Source organism: Rhea pennata, chromosome Z, assembly GCF_028389875.1.
Source record: "Rhea pennata isolate bPtePen1 chromosome Z, bPtePen1.pri, whole genome shotgun sequence".
Lineage (NCBI taxonomy): Eukaryota > Metazoa > Chordata > Aves > Rheiformes > Rheidae > Rhea > Rhea pennata.
The window spans coordinates 15,779,949-15,800,815 of record NC_084702.1 but is presented as its reverse complement, the minus strand read 5'-3'; the positions used below and the strand labels follow the sequence as shown (position 1 = coordinate 15,800,815).

Here is a 20,867-nt window from a genome sequence, read left to right as displayed (position 1 = left end):
TTGATTTGGATAGGGTATGAAAGAGCCTTTTGTTTTCCATATGGCAGAGTGTTTTCAATGCAGTTACACCTTTTGTGACTGTTCATTTCTGCAGCTGCTTCTGAAGCTCGGGGAGGATTCGCTTTCTTCGACAGATGTCTCTCTATTTCTGTGCTCCCATCTTTCTTTGAGCCGATATCTGAATTCTATATCTAGAATTTGTTCTCACTAAGTGGTTGGAACCACGCGCCATGCAGATGTGTCTGGGAGGCATGGCTTGCAGCATCGATAGGGGTGGATTAGGAGGATAAAAGGTTTGTGAATGCCACTGTTCTGTTATTCTGTACATGCGGTCTCAGGCTTTCCAAGCGTGTGTAACAAATGCTTTCACTTGTGTCTTGTATCTTTGGCACCTTTTGGTGGCCTGTACTTTGCAGATCTGCAACATCTGATTGAATACTATTACTAGTGGTTATTTGCAAAGTAAAGCACTACCTACCATACTTAATAGAGATGTGAATTATGGCCTGATCAACTCAGTCCACGTCTCCAAGAATTGTTAAAATGTCTTTTGTATTTTCAAAATTTCTAGATGGTTTGGTATTTAATTGCCAAAAATGCTATGTTCAAACTCATTTAAATGTTTTATCCTTCAAGGATTAAAATCTCTGGCAAGCAGAGTGTGTTAAAAAGGAAGAATTTTAAAGTTTTTGCAATGCAGAAGCAATGCCCTCCCAAACGGATCTGCTAGTATGTGTAGAGGGTGCTTGTGTGAATACAGCCATGAACTTGGCTGTCATTGCAGCTTGCCTTCGCAGAATTCTTGAGCTGCTATGAGAAATGAGTTGGCTTCATCCTTAGTGTGAAGACAGGTGACAGTGGAAAATAATTACTGTCAACTTCGTCAGTCTCGTTAAAGAGGCCAAGAGTTCAGTGGGAACTGCAGCAGAACACCCAGAACAAAGCTGTGTTATAGTCAAGACAGGCCACTGAGAAAGCAGTGATGTTAACACTTCTTCCTTCCTTGCCTGGTAGATAGGGACTCGATTTAAAAGATCTTTATTTGCCACTTCTCGTGAACGTGCTTTAAGGAGATGAAGGTGGCTGGAAATTAACCTGGTTTTACTGTTTGTAGTACTTAAGTATCCTAGTGCTATACAGTTTTGGTAGGAGTGAACATACTGAAAAAGAAGATTTAGCACTTTTTAAATTCTTCTTTATCATAATCAGAATCCAATGTCTTTTGAGGAGACACTGGAGCAAAGTAGCCAGAGGTTGAAGAAGTTACATCCTTAGAAACATGAAGATTGAGCAACCTTCAAAATAGTATGATAGTGCTCTTTTTTGTGGTTTCAAAGGCTATTTATTTAAAAATCTTTAAACCACAGTGACGCAGAATGTGGTGCTAACACAGAGCTGAAAGACGAGCACTATTCCTGGGCACTTTCAGGTACTGTGCTTAGCTTCCTGGGGTTAAATTTAGAATAGGAGAGTATACCACAAAGGTAGGGCAGGCTGTTCACAAAAAGTAGCTAGAACGTGGGAGTCAAACTCACATCTCTGATATATGCATAAATGTGGAAAAACTTGATTATATTCGGTGGGCTCATTCTGCATTTAACCCAGAAGCAGTTTTAATAGTTAGCCATGTAAATGGATGGAATTGGGGTTCCCTTACTGGTAGTGAAAGGTGGTAACTAACACATTCTGAATTTTTTCCTTGCTTTGATTTTTGTCTGCTTGAGATGGTCCAATGACATAAAACAAAGCTGTGCAAAACATAACCCTCCTTGCAAGTAGCTATCTTCCCAGGATTTTCAACAGGTAAGTACCAATGGGAGAAAGGACTAGCAGATGCAGCTTGTTTTCAGTATAATACATGGTTTGGCAGTGTGATTTTTAAAGCTATGATTTGAAGAAAAAAGGCTAAATATTATCAATGTAACAATTCTGTATTTGCCTCAAGACTTTCATTTGATGTAGATTCTGTGATACCACACACAAAGGAAATTACAGAGGAGCTGCCACTGGAATTCAGATATTTACCACCAGCAATGAAACGTTTCCAAACTTATTCATTGCATTTCCCATTTAAGTATGGGAAATACTGCTGCTGCCACACTAAAATTATATGCTATTGGACAGTGAACACCTCTCTGAAAGGGGAAAAATACCTACTGTACAATGAAAGAATGTTGCATTTTGTTTCTAGAAGTCCACCACTACACTGTTGTAATACTCTTTGTGTGGTAATATTTTTAATGAATCCAGAGACTGGCTTCATTGAAGTTTGGACAAGATTAATCTTTAATTCTCCCTGCCACCTAAGACATTAGTTACAGTACAATGGGATCTTGTCCAGACAGTGAAAATCAGTTGTTCCAAGGGAAATCTGAGGTATCTATGAGAACTGAGACCTAGTTGCATCATGGTAAATTATGCCTTATCTTCTGTGTAGAAGTACAGGCCAAAAGTTACATTTTCTGCCCTTGTTATCAGCCTCATCTAGGCAATCTTGAATGAACACACTTAGAATGAAGTGTGCTAAAGTCTGGAATTTACCTTTCTGATAAGCTATAGGTACTTATCACAAGCAAAATATGCGTAGTTCTTCTCTTACTGGGTCTCTTGTGAAATGCAATATCATGTCTATCTACTGTCATAAAGCTTTATCCTCCCTCTGTTTTATCATTGCTCTGTGTAGGCATCTCTGGTGATAGGTCCTTACAGCCTTGACACTCCCCTCTCTCCAGTGCAAGAACGGCTTGGGTGGTGGATTTACAGGCGACTGATTATGCTGCAGTTGCTCAGTTACATTGTATTCAAGACTGCTTTTGCTTTAAGGGTTCTTGTTTGCTTGTTAGCTTTCAAAGTGAGCCTAATAGATCTTTTTGAAAAGGAAGCTACACTAACACATCCAGAAGACCAGCTGACTTCTAGGAAGATTTATTCTGGAGTGAAATCCCCTTAGCCAAGAAAGCTGTGTTCCTATTATCCGTTTCGCCCTGAAGCTTGTGCTCAGTGTTTTTCCAGAGGAACACAGCTGTAACAGTGGAATCTGCTTCTAAAAACTGTGTTTAGTATAAATGGGCTTAATACAATTGCCCCTGAAGATGTCTACTACACCTTAGCTAGCTAGCTGTAATCATATAAAATTCTATTATAACTGTATAAAGGAAAACAAACATAGGTTTTTTGCAGTTGAGTTTCTTGTAGTTGAGCTAGAGTTGGACTATAATGCAGTCATTTCAAGTATCTCTGCCTGTCTTAACACTTTCTCCTATTCACAGCCTGGTACTAACATAGGAGAAAAATTTTATTCATATTAAGGAAGTAGATAGTGTCTAATAGTTATTTATTTTAATATTGTTGGTTTCATCTTATGTAAGAATGAAGGCAGACCCTTACGTATTAAACAGCGTCCCTTCATGCTTCATTTGGAAACTTGTGTTGCAACTGGAGCTCATCCAAACATAATACCAGTAATGCTTAATATCTTAACAACAAAAGAAAATACAATTAAACGCTCTCTTGTACAAAGTGTTTGAAATTTGCTAAACAAACTGCATTGTTTAAATATGGCATTGTGACTGTCCCTGGGAAAGTACCAGAATATGCAGCAGGGTTTGAGATTTCCAAAGGAAAAGCGGAGAACACAGATTTTGTTTCAGCCTCAACATGAAAGATTTTTCTGTGATGAAAAACTGCAGGTACTACAGAAGAGTTGAAACACACAGATTTAAATGTTAAATATACCTTGCAGACACAGACAGAAACAGAGTCTGGTTTATGAGCTGCTGCCTGCAGCGTGCCAGCTGTCCCATTCGGTGCCTGAGATGACCTCTTGTGGTGAGCCTTCACGTTTGCATAAACATGTTTGCATGGCTACCCTGAAAGGTCCAGGTAGCTCACTCCTACAGGACCGGGCAGTCATGCTGCAAAATTTCACAACAGTGATATGACTTTTGAAGTGTCCCGTGTGGAGCCTGACAACTCAGTAAAAAGACCTACGATGTAAATGAAGGGTTTCTCACTTCTGATGCATGAGAGCTTCAGTCCTCCCTGCTGCTCTTTGGTTGCCTCCATTTGTGGATGTCCAGCCTGAGAGTCCAGATTTTCATAAGGGCCACCACTTCCTGAGAAGCAGCCCTTTCTGTGCTCGTTCAGGGATGGGAAAACATCCTGGGCAGCCAGCTGGTCACCTAAGATGCTTAGCAGGCATTTGGGACAGAGTCTTTTCACCTTCCTCGGACAGGTCTGTTTCCCACCCAGCACACTAAGTTGTTCCATAAGCAATGAGTGCCCGTAAAGAGCAGTCTGAGTTTGGACCAGGTGACTTAGCTAGGGTGCCAGGTAGAGACTGAAAGATAGTTTCTCATTTCTAATTTTCCCTAGACTTCTGTTACTTGCATTTCTTTATTCAGCATAACATGCGAGTAGGTGTTTGGTCACCATGAGCCAATGACACTAGTGCCAGGAGCTTCAGTCACTGCAGGAGCCTCTTACCAGCAGAATTTTTATGCTCCTAGTCCAGCCAAGGTATCACTATTAATCCAAGACAGTGTGAGCATTTGGTTCCATAATGGAGTGTAAAGGTTGTAGAACCCTTGGAAGTTGAAGGCACCAAAATATCTTCTCTGTGTGAGGTTTTTGGCAGCAGTGAAATGTCATGGGGCCTGTTGATTGTCTTTATACAGTGGTAAATGTTCAAATTGCTTTGGCGACTGCCAGATTTTTATTCAGAGATTAGCTTCACATATCTTTATGAATTTAGAGATCAGTTGGAATCCTGACCATTGACATTTAATGACTTCCTGTTTTTGTCCAAAATGCTTTTCGTAGATAAATGGCTTACTTCCTTCTTGTGAAGGGAGGAAAAAAAAAACAAAACCAAAACCAAAAACAAAACACTGTCTTTCTCATCCAGTCATTACATTGGTGATGATTTCCATTTTTCCTTAACAACTTTTTGATTTGAGAATTTTAAATGGATATGGATAAACTGGCTTAGGCTCAAACATTTATTTTAGCAAAAGCAGCAGATTTCACATTCCATCCTTGCAGGTTGTTCTTTAAAACAAAAAAAGACATGTATATGAAATGAGGGATAGTCAAACAACGTTGGTTTGCACAGTTCAGTTGAAAAGCTGTCCTGAAGTCTTCATTTGCATTAGTACTTGATTTCTCTTTTAGAGATGTTACTCAGAGAAATATTTGGTGGTGGCTGGATCAACTGACCAGAGACCAAGAAACTCTTTTCACAGGACTACTAAAAGCAGGCAGAGCATGACACCAACAAGTATTAACCTAGACTAAACTTTAACCCATACCCATGAAGTTCTAATGACTTGCTTCTACCTACATTTTGGGTTTTTTTTTCAGTTTGTTTTGCTTTGTTTTCAGTATTTGCAAGGCTTTTGTAACTGTTGAAGTTTCAAGCTTCAGAGGGTCCAAGTGCTGAAGAAAACTATAAAGGCTGTAAAGCTTGGAGACTTGCATGATATTTAAAACATTCACAGGCAGTGTAAACACCCTGTGGAGAAGCTACCCTGGGATCCCAGTGGAAAGATTCTCAGCAAATTAGACCTTTGGAAGGAAAGCCGGGAGGCTGAGTATCAAAATATCCTGTCTTCGGCATTGCTTGATAACAATTCCTTGGGAAAGGTGTACCATAAACTGTGCAAAGAGAGAGCTATCATTCCTTTCCCTTTCCTTCTCAGCAATGACTTGTTTAAGGGCTCCCCTGACTATCCAGCCTACCATTTTTTAGTCCCACAGAGAGAAACCTCGTACCTTTTGGTTTAGGCTTATAAACTGAAGAGATCCTCCCATGAACACTGTGCTATACAAGCCAGCCTGGCAGTCTGTGGGAGGTAAAGGGAACCTTTGCTCCAAAAATAGGAAGAGAAGATTAAAAAGTCATCCACTGTGAAAAATGGGGAAGCGTGGTGATGGTGGTAGATGCAGAGTTTCCTGTGGCATGCTCAGAGACCACTGTCATGCACACAGAGACACTAATACACATGTTGGCTAATAGTTATTGTGGGCAGCTTGTGAAATTTTGCTGTGCATCATTTTCAGCTGTGTTTCCATCCCCATGTAAAGTAGCAGTGCACTGTGGTAGCTTTTTGCTATGCCCTCAAGGACTCAACTCAAGGACTGTGTCTGCAGTGCATGTTGATGGTGAAGATGGCTGCGGGAAATGGGTGCCAAGCCCTATGGAGGCTGCCCTGCAGAAAGCCCTTTCTGAGCAGGGCAGGTGTACACATGGGGTTCCTACACGTGGGGAACGTTGTTTCTAAGGTGAGAACATGTGCCTGCTTTAAAATTAGAGGTTCCACCTGAAGGTTTCATTGAGGAATTAAAAAAAATAATAAATAAGTTTAAGTATTTTAATAATAAATTGTCCAGACTGTGATGATGTGATCATTGGAAGAGAACAGGGAGAGCAAAGGTCAACCATGTATCAAAACAGTCTGTATACATTGTGGTCAAACTGTGGTCAATCCACTGTGTGTGGATTTAGGAACAGATTTTGTTTCATTAGTTGGGTTTTGTTTTGTTTTGTTTTTAAAGGAAGAAGATGATGATAAAAGGGATGAACAATCACAGATGAAATACTAAGCATTAAGATCCAGACTGAAGTGAAGTTGATACATGCTTAAACTTCACTCTTTACAGGCAAGGGGTGCTGCTCCCAGCCTAGCTAGAGCAAAAGCAGAACCCCTAGGAAGTTTTCTTGTTAAGTCATTACCATGTTTTAAACTGCACAGATGTTTCAGGAGGGAAATAGCCAGGTTCCTCAGAGATGGGATGATTTGTTGACGCAGATAGCCATACTTTAAACTCTGAATAAATTCTGTGTGCATCAGTTCAAAGATGAAGACAGATGTTTGAAGCAGGTACGCACTGTATTTCTCCTGGGACTGCCCGTGGAGCAAGAAATTATTTTTGTGTTTATATATGATCCAGTCATTATTTGGTGTCAAGTCTGACCAAATTCAGCAACTCAGAGTCCTGAAGGAGAGTTCAGGAGGAGATTGTAGTGCAGGTGTGCGCATAACTGTGGAGGAGATAGGAAATGAGAGAATAGATAATTTATTGAAAAATCCCTTTGCAAGCCATCAGCAAAACAGATTGAAGAATATGGCAAACCTAGCAACTTCTGGGTGAAATTTAGATACTTAGAAATGGTGTTGGTGATCTGCTGCTGTCCATGGAGAGCTCAGGATTTTTTCTATAATTACACACTCGGAGTTGCTTGTAAGAGTAGAACATGGATGGGGGAGGATACTGTTGTGAACAACAGGCTCATACCACCAGGCTCCTTGTACTGGATATACTGCACTTTAATAGTCCTTTCTTTTATATGCTCTCCAGTTGTGTATTTTCTCTTCTCTACTTTGGTTCTGTTATTCAAATCATCTTATGGTTAAGTAGATATAGGGCACCATTTCATGAATATGGGTAGATTTTCACTAACTTTACTTTTTTTTCCAGTTACCATTTTGCACTGCTGGAGGTATTCCCCTGCCCTTCGCACACATTCCCATCATGGAAATATTTCACTTGAAACACAAAGGGGCAGTTTCAGCTAAGTTTCTCAGCCAGTCTTGCTCTGAATCAGAAACACAAAGCACTGCAAAAGGAACATGCTGCAAATCTCTCTCACATTCAAAATTCATCTGGGGGAATTGTCCCCTTAAAAAAATTTCAAATATTAAAGGATTTTTGGTAGCAGAGACTGCTGAACAAAGCTTCTTTAACCCACCCTTAAAAACGGCTCTCCTTGCTGACATATCTGCATAGTGCTTTCTCTCCAGCCTGAGATACTTTGCAAGTACTATCTTCCAGTGTCATCCTCCCCAGACATTTTGGAGTCAGTAGATGGAGAGTCAAATCTCTCCATCCGGTCGCTCAAGTTCTATAGAATTTGGGTAATTTAACAGGGGCTTATTTTATTTTAGTTAAATTGGACTGTTTGTGGTAATCACATTTGATATTTTCACATAAAAAATCCCATGGGTGGAAGGCAACCTGACTCAAAAATTGACTGTTTCCAGTAGAGAGAGACTGTAATAGCATGGCAACAACTGTGTTTTCATCCACTGAGAATTATGAGCTATACTGTAGCAATTTGGGGAAAAATGGGAAAAATTATGTCAGACAAGAATTAGAAGAATTACTTCTAAGCTGTGTACGTTTACAGAGTAATAAACTATGTCCACAGTTACTTTACATATATGAAAATTTAGCATTCATTTTAAATTTCATTCTCTAATACCATATCAGAAGAAAACAATACTTAGCTATAAATAAGCACTATTTCATGTGGTACTTATCTCCATTCGTGCTATGAACAAGACAGTATGCACTGCTATAAGGAGGCTTATTGATGCAGCTTACAGATGGCTAGGGCATGAAAAAGTGCAGTTGTTTTGCAGCTGGTGAGCTTATTCCTCAGCTAGCATAGCAAGTGGCTTTCCCTGGTGAGGATATGATTGTACTGGGATGTGGAGAAAGACAGGCATTTCTGTAACCCCTCTTCGGCCATTTTTTTTTTAAGTAGAACTAGGGAGCTTTGTTTCTTGGATCTTTTAATTCTTTTCCCTTTTTTTAATCAGCAGTGCAGGTCAGGTAGCTTGTCAGAGGAAGAGTTTCCGACACACCTACACGTGATGGCAGATGCTGTGTAGCGGGCAGGTTACCACTTGCCTGCAGCTAGTTTTCATGCAGCAGTCTTTATTTTCTGTCATCTTTCTTTCCTTGGGGATTTTAGTCGCACTGTCTTTCAGCTTTCTCTCTCATCCACCACCAAATGGAGCCTGCTCTGCTCTGCTCATCTGAAGATTGTCTCCCACTGGCACTGTTTCTAGCCTACAAAAGGTGCTGCAAAACACCTTTCCCTGGTGTGACAGCTTTTCATTCTCAATTTTCCTTGACAAGTAGAAGAGGCAATGTAGCTGCCCATCTGAAGTGCCATGCTGAAAGTGCCATGGAGGGGGAAAGGTGGGCACAGCAGTAGGGAAAAAACGCATAACAGCTGAGAGAAGAAACTGGAGCCTAAAGGAACAATTGCCATGGTTTGAAGGATCTAGCATGGATACCCCTCACTTTTGTTATTGTCTTGGCATACTTGGCATACTGTAGGCCTCCTCATTCTTTTTCTGCCTAATATGGGGAGTGGGAATAAATGTCTGTGCATTTCACCTGGAGTGGGTTTTTTTTTGTCTGGGTTGTGGTAGTGCCTTGCAATGTCTCTGTAATTTTAAGAAAATTGCAAACATAAACTAGATCTTTTTTTCCCCTCACCTCTCCTCTCGCTCCCTGAAATGGACTCTCTCCATATTTTTTTCCTTCTTACGGATTCCTCCGTATAAGAAATCTGCAGGGTGAGTCTGAGGCCTTGCTAAAATGGAAAAGTTAGTATCAACATTCAAGGTAGGTGGAAGAAAACACACAAGGGGACACTATATGGTAAAGCCAGAGAAAAAGGAGTTCTGCAGAACAGAGATGTGTTCACAAGAATCACATCTTACCGGAGCCTTAGAATAACCTCCCTCACTCACTGCTTCTCATGTTTTTGGTCTTCTCTTTTACTACTCCTAGCTTTGTCTCATTGCTTTCCAGTTCAGTTGGACTTTTTATTTCTGAGAAGCACTTGATACTCCCCTCCCAGTTTGTTCAGGGGTTTGACAGGCTGTAAGGGAAGAATGGGAGGTTGGACAGCTAGAAGTAGTAGAATAACAGTGGTGTGTGACTTGGCAGGATCTGTAGTGCTTCTTTTATTTTGCCATTGTGAGTTAGAGGAAAATAAATGTTCATGGAATAAATGTAATCTTATGCTATCCAAAGCAAAAAGGAGGGGGAAAAAAAAGTGGCATATTGGAAATGCTTTGTCTGCTAACCTGTGAATTTTTAAGAGTAGTCATTCGGTCTGGTAAGTAAGAAATGACCACATGTGGGTCCTTGAGCACACCTCATGCTGCTCCTCTGTGCCACCCCGGCTGGGAAGGGCAGGGCCACCACGAGGGCTGGCCTGCAGCGATCCCTGAGAAGGGCTGAGTGCCAGCAGCCCTTCAGGAAGTATGTTGTTTGTGAACTTCTAACATCCTCCTCAGAATGAACACTAATACAAAAATATATCAGAGTTGATTGGTTTCCAGCTAAAACAAGGCTCTATTTTCATCTGTAACAACAATAGAAAGATCTAATCCACAGCCTTAGAACAAAAATGGACCAAATGCTCTTGCTGTGCATATAGAATGACAATAACCTGAAATTCACTTATCCAGTTTGGTTTTTGATCTGTGCAGCATCTGCCTTTTGGCTTTTCAGAAAGTAAAGCAAAGCTCCATAACAAAAACTGAAAATGTTTTCCCCCACTCTTCAACCTTTTTTCTACTAAACATGTTGGATCCTCCAGTTATGTCGGCTGCTTAGAAGAGAGAGTCTTTCTTTGGCTCTTACAAAGTTTGTATAAATGCAGGCCAACTTAAGACGATCTGCACTAGAAAAAAAAAAAAAAAAAAAAAAAAGCCATTCTGAACAGCTAGTTCTTGATGATAAACCAAACCAGCAGTCTTGGTTGGCTGCAGTAGCACAGAGATGATCTGACATTCAAGTGAAGTCTTAAATTAACATTGCTGTGTTTTAGGAGACTGTTTCTCCATATGCTTTTCTCCTACTTTATCTTTCCGTGCTGTCTGTAGTTTGTCTTGTTGATTTTACAAACATTCCTGAGAGAACCAAAGAGCTAGTAATGAGTGACTAGTTTGTCAGTGTTTATTCTTTTGTAGATTGTTTCTTTTCTGTTGCTGGTTTTTTTTTTGGAGATGTTTTCTCTTCTGTTTCTAAAGTCACTCATTTTTCTGTGATTTATCATGCTTGGTTTCATACATCTATTGCCCATTACAGTTTTTACTCTCTTGCAATCAGATCCTTCTGTGAGGCCATGCCACACTCACTCAGGAGTTTCCAAGCACGCAAATACAGACCAGACTGATGAATCGGATGGGAGTTCATGACAGACAAGCTGTAATTATGTTGTGGTTATTGGAAAGACCTCAGTGGGCTTTTACCATGTAACAGGACAGAGTATGCACAAGGAGTTGGAATTTCAGCCCTGGATGAGAGGTATCACGTGGCAGGGTCCAGAAGATGAGAAATCAATGTCATGACTATTTCGTTGTTACTCAGATTTCCTGCTGTAAAATGTGCTTCTCATTCTACATGAATGCTTCCCCTCTTGTATCCTTAAATACTTTAAGAGATTCAGTGACATCTGCTATGGTTCCCCCAAGCTTTCCCATTTCATAGCAAGCTGTTCACCCCTTGGCCTGACAAGCATTTCATCCTTGCCAAGCCTCCTCTTCCCAGGCCAGATGGGACAGATGTTGGTGATGCTCCTCATGCTGCAGATAAACAGTCATGCCAGCCTTGTATCTCTCCTGGTGCCAGCAACTCTAAGGACTGCTGGGACTGGAGGTCTTACTTCCAGGGTGCTGTCTGTACAGGCAACAGTGCTTTTTACCCTCCCAAGGATATACTATCTGTAACTTTGCTCGCACATAATTGGGCTATCCTTCTTCCAGTGCATGATGATAATATATCCATATAGAAAATGAGATCTGATGCCTTAAATGCAATAGATTTGTTCCATATATTCGTTACAACATGGATTTCAGTGAATTTACAAAATGTTAACAGATGTGTCTGGAAGCTGCTCGTGATGTACCTTGGGCTGCTTTCTGCAGATCCTAATACATGAAGAATTTCATGTATTCTTAAGGCTTTTCAGTATATGGCAACAAGAAACTTTTGGATCTCATTGTTTCATTAGATGTGATATTTTTAGATCTTGATCCTTGGCAAAATCAATGCACAAGAGATTCCAGAAAAGGGAAGAATTTAACCTCGCATTTAGCTTAGTATCACTTTACCTTGACAAATACTCCGAGCTAGAGGTAGAAAAAATGAATCTCAGGCTTATTTTCGTTCTAGAGAAAGAACTCCAGGTTTATACAAATTTTATTTCCTAAATCTGAAGTAACAGCAGTTTGACATTTTTAAGTTCCTTGCATTGTTCCTAATTCAAACAAGCCCTTACCATGAGCGATGTTTTCCAGTATTTTTCAGGGTATTGAAAGTTAAATAACAAATGAGAAAACCTAAAGCATTGTTTGTGTCACCATTTACAAGCTCTCGATCTAATAAGCCACAGGAGTCATTTGCATGGTGAAAAGTTTTGCTAGGAAAATCCTAGGGGCTAAAGAGAAACAAAACCCACCGGACTGAATGGGGCTGTCTTCAATAGCTTTGCTTCCCAGTGATAATGAGCTGCCTGTTCAGAAGCTTGAAATTAGCCCTGTTTGCACAAGGGTCAGTGCTGGATGTTGTGTATTCATATGCTGCCACCGCTGCTGCATGGAACAAACAGGCATGTGGGAAAGACACCGCGGTCTCATGGCTCCAGAGCCTGATAGTAGGAAGCCGCCGTTGTCTCCGCAGGTCTGGAGCAGGGTGGCACATGTTTCTTCTTCTCCCAACATCCTTATCGCTGGTGCATCGTTCACCCTGCTCCAGGGGCTGGCACAGCAGCAGGGTAACAAGTGGCAGAGTGATGACTTCCATCTGCTGTTGGAGCCAGGTGGGAAACTGATCCTTAACATTTTTTTCAGTGTGGAATCAGCTGCACAGATCATGTAGTTGATTGCAGGACTGTTGCAGTCCTGTCTTTCTTGATCACAGTGCATCGAGGCTCATCTTACAGTTTATTGGACCTACCTGAAATACTGAAGTTCTTACTGAGGCTCAGAAACTCTTTATGACAATGGTGTTCAGTGCAGTGGGCTGCATGTTGCTTCTTACCAGAAACTCAAGGGATTTTTCAGTGCAAAATACCTTTCTCCCTCATTGTATCAGTTCGTGTTGTTGCTGCTGCTAACATATTGAAAAATGATAGCAGTGGAACTTTCTGTTTGACTTACTTAGTTTCTCAGCAAAAGACTTGAAATAAAACAAAGAAAATGTTTGGAATTTGGAAGCTCCCAATTGCAACTCTTACTAACCCTAGGAGAGCTTTACTGTCAGCTTCACTGTTCCCACATTGGACTCTTCTGCTACAGGCCAGGTGAGGATACTGACATCATCTTCTGTGCTTAACTGCGGATCCCCTGACTTGTAGTGTTCCCATCTCTGATGTTATTTTCCAGAGGCCACCTTTAATGAAGAAAATATACAGAAAAACTGGGACAAAGTCCTCCCTTGCCTCAGTAGTTAGGAGGTTGAACACAGTACACAGTTTCTGCAGATGAGCGGTTGAATTTAAAACATTCTCTTGGTTTCTGCAGAAACCAGTTCAGCAGATGCATTCAGTGTGGAGGACAGTTTTGGAATTAATTTAGGCAATTCTGCAAAGAAGAGATGCAATTTTCTACTTCTGTGGGAACAGGTACAGTAAGGGACAAAAGACTATAGTTCTTGGCCTGGGTTTCAGGTACTCCTTTCTAGGACCATTGAAATATGAAAGAGCAGCAGACAAAAACTATGAAGTGGATTCACAATTTGATGGCACCTCAGTGTGGGAGAATTTCAGCCCTATTTTGTAAATTTACTTCCAGCCTCTAAAACAAGTCATTTGGCCAGATAAATGCTTTGTACTAGCAACTGGCAGTTTGCCTCTCAGCTTCTTTCCCTTTATAAGCTTAGTTCATCAGCAAAGTGATATACATCAAATGGCACTGTGACACAGTTAGTGGCAAACAAGCTCAGTCTAGCAACATTTTTTGGTGTATGGGAAGTCTACGTATGGTTGCTTAGTTGGTGATATGAAAAGTGTGGATGGCTGTACTGATTTTTGATTGTCTATCTCAGTTACCTTTGATGTCTTGCAGGTTTTGAAGCACCTATTGATACCTCTTTGGACTCTCTCCTGTGCAGAGTCTGGTCCACTACTGCCAAAGAGAGCAAGCTGCTGGACTTTGCATTGGAAAAACCTGTCATGGCATCTCTAGTGCAAGGATAAAGAGGCAAATGCATGTGGTCTAGCTCTGGCTTCCTTACAGGCCACATCTCCCCTCTAAGGATGCTGCGGTTTGGTGCTGCAGCATGCTTCTGGGAAGGGTGGTTTGTGAGCTCTGCAGTTCTGCCACCCTTTCAGTTTTGTTAGCTTCTGCCTTCGTAGACTTGGGTGCTCAGTCTTTATGGACTGGCAAAGGCCAGATGAGAGAGACTATGTGTGAACTTGGGAGAGTGATCCTTCAGATGATCAAAGGACTCTTTGTCGGTGTCCAGCCTCTTGTTTACTCACCCAATTAAAAAAGAGAGGGAGAACCACAGCTTTCCCTGTAGCATTTGTATGCAGGGTGTGTCCGTAGGCAAACCAGTTCGTAGCACAGCACACCCTTGGTGTTTGCTCAGCCATTCAGATGTGACTCTGGGGGCGGCCTATGCAATGTGATTTGGGTATTCTAATGGAAAGGAGTCCACAGTGCTGTTAATGCCCAAGTTGGAAATTGCTGGCTGCCTATTGGCAGGCACAACTAAGAGGTTGCACATTGAACTGATTGAATATCATAAATTAAACTTGCAGAGCACTTTGCTGCAAGAAAATAAAAGGGGAGGGGAGGTAATATTTCAGCACATGCCACAGTGATACCACAACCTGTTTGAAAGAGATTTAACTGGATAGTACTGGGAGGCTCTTAGTGCTGCTGCCTGCACTAAGCCTCATAGCTAATGATAAGACCTTGATTTTTACATCAGCCGAGCATGTCAGTCTGGAAAATCTCAGGAGCACCATGCTCCTTCTACCATAATTCGTGTGTAAGAGTTTTCTGTGTAATGCTTGTATTTAAAACCTCTTTAACCCTGCAAGAAGTGAGCATCTTCTTTTAACTCAGCAGTCCTAATAAAATGAAGCACCTCTGATTTCATCTCCACATTAAACACAGGTTTTTCTTTCCAGCTTTATCCCCTCAAAGTTTTATAAAGTAGAGGAAGGAGGGGAAAGCATTTTAATCAGACTAAGACTCTGTGGCATTTACGCTATTGAAGTCTGAGGGGCCTCTGAGTTTCTATTGAATAGAGCTCTCAGAAAAGAAATAGATCAGTTGAAGGACGACATTTCAGTGCAAGAAGGATGTGTGTTTAGGACTTTCCATTACATAATGGGACTGAAATGGATTAACAGGACCCAGGCTTTCTTTTTCTTGAGAACTGCTGCCTGCATCACTTTTTTTCTATTGCTGGTGTTTCTGTCACAGCACTAACAAAAAGATTTTCTTTGTTTTTATTAGTTTGAGAAGTAAGTTGCAGAATTGCTTCTCCTGATCAAGAAATTGATTTGTCAGAGGTCTCTAGCTGAAGGGAAAAAGTGTTCCTCATTACCAACTTCAAATGCAAATTCATTTGCCAAGCAGGGAACTTTGCAAGTAGTGAATGTGGGAGGAGAATGTCTTTTTCTTTTGATGTGCTGCCCATAACCATTTATGGATTTTTAAAAGGCAACCGTCTCATCAGGTCAGTGAAGAAATAGTGTGGGAAAGATACTTTGTAAAAGAACATAAAACTTTGCTGCTTCCAGTTGGATGGTTTTTAGTGTGTTTTTGTGAGTGACAGTGTATTACTATGTTTGTGGACTTTGTCTTGTTTTGTTTTCTCTGTCTCTTTCTAGGTGCTTTTATCATCTGCTGGACCCCAGGATTAGTCTTGCTGCTCCTTGATGTTTGCTGTCCCCAGTGTAACGTCCTTGCCTATGAAAAATTCTTCCTGCTCCTGGCTGAATTCAACTCTGCCATGAATCCCATCATCTACTCCTACCGGGACAAGGAGATGAGTGCTACCTTCAAGCAAATCCTGTGCTGCCAGCGCAGCGAGAGCGCCAACGGCCCCACCGAAGGCTCTGACCGCTCCGCCTCCTCCCTCAACCACACCATCCTGGCTGGCGTGCACAGCAACGATCACTCCGTGGTGTAAGACCACAGCGAGCCCGTCACCGCGGACCACCTTGCGGGCGGGCGGGCGGGCGGCAGCGCTGCCTACGGAGAGGGCTGGGTGCGGGGGCCAAGGGAAGGTAACAAACTCACAAGGTTTTCTTAAACACTAATGGACTACAGTGCCTTTTACTTTTTTTTTTTTTTTCCAGGAAGCCCTCCCCTCCTACAAGATCCGCCTTGTAGGCAGAACAGGCCTTGCTATAAGCTCTTTGATTTCTACTTTCAAAAAGTAGAAAGCAGATGCCTTGCAATGGAGTTCATAGGTAGCCCTTGGAAAGCCTTGTTTAGACTACGCTAACTAGACTTTGCCAGATTATGCTGCATCCTGGTGCCAGTTGGAATCAGCTCTGATTAATTAAGCTTATACCTGCTTCACTGCATTTACATGTAGCCACTTAGTCTTTAAAAAAAAAACAAAGGGAAAATGAAAAAGGGGATAAAAGTAAGCTTTTCATTTAATAGATATGTAATATTTATCACCATCAGCATGCTCATGGTGAACATTTTCTGTGCAGGGAGTAAAACTGTGCTCTAGTCTTCATACTCTTAGCCACACTGCCGTAACTACAGTAAAAAAAAAATTATTTTTCGTAATGCAAGCAACAGGAAGATGATGGAAATTCTGACACACTTCTTAACTTCATTACTGGTGTTAGAGAGCATGCATGTTCTGTGTGTATGCAGAATGTTTTAATTATATATATATAAAAAAAAGCTCATTGTAGAGTCTGCAGGAAAGTAGAAAAACATAGACTGTATTCCAGTGTTTGTTTAGATTATGAAATAAACAATACTCTAGTCACAAGATATTTAACGTTCTTCTTTGAAGTGTGGTATGAAATATGTAATGTGTAGGGGTCCCAGGTTTTTCTTGGACAAGTTCTTAAAGTAAGATACATCTCTAAGGCTCTTAAAGGGCTACAGTCATGTTGGTATGTTAAAAAATGTATTTATGGTGTTGGAATGCTATTCTTTTTCATAATGGAGTGCAAGGGGATTTTTATTCATGATGGAGTGCAAGGGGATTTTTTAGGTGAAAAATGTTTACTTTTTTATGGAACTTTTTTGTAATTAAAAAAACCCAACTTCTATGGATTTTTGCACTGAGAGATATTTGTAGGGTATCTTTTAAATTATTTACCCTTCACGTCAAAAGCAGTGGACTACTTGGAACCAAGGTACAATTTTATTTTATAAAGTCAAGACCAAATATGTAATAGTCCATTGCCAATGACTGAACAATTCTAGATGTAATGCACAGACATACACATCATTATGGCAAGCTGTGCTAACATACGGGTTTTTTCGTATGTAGCTACTTTGAAGAGAAATGCCACTCATTTGAATCTCAACTCCCAAGAATCAGTGATGTTAATTACAATTCCTTGATAGGAATAAATGTGAGCAAAGATGGGATCTTGCAAATAAAGAACTTGGGACCTTTCTCTGGGAAACTGCATGCATGTAAAGTGTTTTCCTAACAATGTAAAATGTATCAACAGTAAAATCCTAAGACCGTTTTCCATATTGTTATATGCTTCTTTAATAAAAAATTTTTGAGGTGTTTGAGGTGTATCAGTCTCTGTATTGTGTTGCAGTGTAACATAAGGGACAATACTCTCCCATTTGGGCAAGAAGGAAACTGGGGGGGGGGGGGGAGAGTGTCACTCTAGCAAAAGGCAGATTTTGTAGGATCTCTTTTAAAACTGTGGGAAAAACATGCTCTGAAAAAGAATCTTTTTGCTAAGGAAGGGAAGAACAAGTGAACAAAACCTGTCTGGAATGAATGAAGTGGGAGTTCTGCCACTAATTTCAGTAAAGCTAGGATGTTCACCTGTGCTGTTCAGCCAAATTATTGGGGCCAACTCTAATAAGGGGGAATAGGCAAAAGGGTAAAAGATGATCCAAATATCTTTTGGCGGTTGACCAAGGTATTGAGTGTTATGCTTGTTTCGGAGAGTTTTCTGACTATGTTTGAAAGTAAGTGTATCCAAAGAGTTACTTGTTTTTCATTCATGTAACTACATTGAGAAAGAGACCCGTCTGTATGGTATATATTTTTTACATATCTACTTGCTAAAGCATTCGTAATTTTCTTTTAGTGCTTGCATGGTATTTGGGCTCCATGCGGGTGAGCATTCAGAAGAAAGGGGATTGGGAAGTAGAAGTGCCTCCAGAGAAGGGGGACATCTGACCAAAGGAAAAAGCGTTCATTTCCTGGAAATGCCCAGAGTTGCTTTCTTTCCTCTCGATTGCTTTGGGGAGAAAAGCAGATGCTGGAAAGTAACCAGGATACTTTCTCCTGTTCCCATTTTCCTCAATAGAAAGGCCTTATAGAACCTTTATTTTTTTGTGGAGTTTCCCTTTTCCTGGTATGCTTTTAACTGCTGTTAGCATGTTCTTTACAGAGTCTATCCAGGATATACATGGTAGGAGGGTGACATTAAGATATAGTAGCATATCATTCACCTTACTTTACTATGCTGGAGTTGTGTGGTGGTTTTGGAAAAGCAGTGGGTGAAGGAATTAACCAGGAGCGTGATCATCTTTGACACACTGCTGGATCCAGAGACCCCATGTGAAGATCGATGCCCAAGAGCGGTTAGGTGTTTTTTTTTTTTTTTTTTTCTCTCTCTCATTATAATTACAATAGTTAGCAGTTGCTACCCATGTACGCTGATCATATCCTTCTTCAGGGAGGCACTAGACAAGAAGCTGGAACTTTGGCATTTTTAACAGCAGCTGGATTTCATTCATCAGGCAGATTAGGAGCACTTCTGACAGCAGGGTTTTTGCTTCTAAAAGGTGAAGCACAATGCTTTAGATCAAAGGCATCAGGATGCAAAAACCGCCTGTAAGACTCCACTAGAGGAACTAACTGAGCATGTAGCTGCTGTTTAAAAATGAAATTAGTGCTTTGTTTTAACAAAATGATCTCCCTATATCCTTAGAAATATGATCTGTGGACTGACTGTTTTTTTGCAAGCTAATGAAATTAAAGTGGCTGTGAGTAAAAGAAATTAAAACAAGGGCTCAGAGTGATTCTTTTGCTCTTCTTTTAGAGTGGTTCTCATGCCACTTGTTCATTGTAGTTTTTTTTAGCTTTTACTTATCTATTCAGATTTTTCAGCTTCACAATGCAGCTGTAGAACTTGCTTCTGCTGTGTGAAAACGTAGGCAAAGTACTTAGGAAAAAGAATTACTCCACTTATTTTTACTTATCTCAAATCCTACAAAAGGTTTTAGAAGACTTCTTAAAATACCAACGATCCTCCCACAGCCATTAAAATTCTTCTGTAGCTGGCTGCCGCTGGCCCAAGTAAATCCTCTTGAAGTTCAAATGTAATGGTGTTTGTTTCAGCAACTGTAGTGGTGGGGTATTGTGTAGTAAAAGCTAAATGGTTGATTAAGTCATTTGCAGGTCAAAGAAAATGGTTTTTTACTACTTCATTTATTTCGTGGCTGCACAAGTCTGGAAACAAATTGAAAAAATTGCCCTTGGATGAGGTATTAGTTACTAAACTTTTAACTCCCTTTTTTCTAGCGTATTTGACTTTAGAGAAGCTGGATGAGCTGTTGATCCACAGAGCTGTTAATCACAGCAGTTGCATGAAAAATTGAAAATACATTCCATTTGGCACTCGTTGCATTTGTTGTCAACCCTATTGCTTGCTCCATGGTCTTTGAGATCTCCTGGTAGCTGGCTGCTAACCGGCCTGCTCAGAGCTGGGCATATAGGTAGCACAAGAAGAAACAACTGGCCAGCTAAAAGCTTTTTCATTGCTTCTTAAAATGAAAGCACACCTACCCATAATGTATCAGTAACTAGGATTTTAAAGTAGTTGCCCAAAGATCAACCATTGTTTTAACTGTATCCTTCCCATCTAGTCACTGCTATGGCATTGCTTTAAAAAAGCTGTCAGCAAAGGCTTGGCATAGCTCAAGAAAGGGCAGTCATGTGATGTTTACAGTGCAAACTGAGCCTGGATAATTTGTGTATAGAAGAAGAAAGAGCATATTTTATGACCAATGTTTTAGTTGTGCTTCTCTTCCAACTTAGGAATATCAATGTAAATTTCTCTTGAGTTGCCATTGCACTTAGATGTGCAGGTGTCTGAAGTAGGTACGGCCTGGAGAAGGGATGGCCTGGGTATCCTAGTCCCCAGTTGCAGTCTGGAGCAGGAAGCTCCAGCTGGCCCCTGCTTTGAGGCAGGTTCTGTGGCTTGTTCTGAGCTCGATGCTGCCCCAGAAGTATACTTCTGGATACCAAGTTTAACTGGTATAAAGCCAGCTGGAGTTTCTCTCTTTGACACTGCTACCATTAGCATTGGCCATTCTCACTACAACAGATGAGTATAGCTTAAACCCATACTGTTTTTTCCTGTTAAAGAAATAAAATCATACCAAACAGATCGTTTTCCCAAGTGAGATTAAAGAGGATGCCACCGACTGGGAGGCTTTGATACAAGCACATATAACTTGTCTTTAAATCAAAATGAATCAGATATTGATGCAAAACATTGCTGACAAACACATTTCTCTAGGACATCTGCTCTAACCCACACTGAGGCCTGACTCTCTTCCTGTTGTACCTATAATTTCCTTGGGGTCATTCTAATTGTGAAATAGGATGAATTTGGCAGAGATCAGGCTTAATGGACTGGTTCTTCTTCTATGTGCTGCAGAAATAACATCATAAAACTTAAATATGTGCTTTTCCTTTGTGATCTTAGGGGCTTGTCTGCACTAAAATTTACAGTTGCTGTAGTTAACATTGCTAAACTAGGATGAAAGATGCTAGCATAGAAAAGCTCTGAATCTGGAATTCTACATTTGTGTGTTTAAGGTTTGCCATCCCAAAAGACATGCATCAACTTTTAGTAGAAGTGC

General features: G+C 40.7%; 1 protein-coding gene across 1 annotated transcript in view; it reads left to right on the top strand.

Annotated features, from left to right (window-relative positions):
• Positions 1-17,543, top strand: part of LPAR1 (lysophosphatidic acid receptor 1) — an 82,217-nt gene extending 64,674 nt beyond the window's left edge. Inside the window, exons 4-5 of the mRNA XM_062599983.1 lie at positions 15,656-15,953; positions 16,127-17,543. Coding sequence (XP_062455967.1) covers positions 15,656-15,953; positions 16,127-16,160 — 332 coding nt within the window. The 3' untranslated portion in view covers positions 16,161-17,543. The remainder of the gene's footprint in view (positions 1-15,655; positions 15,954-16,126) is intronic.
• Positions 17,544-20,867: the final 3,324 nt, after the last annotated feature.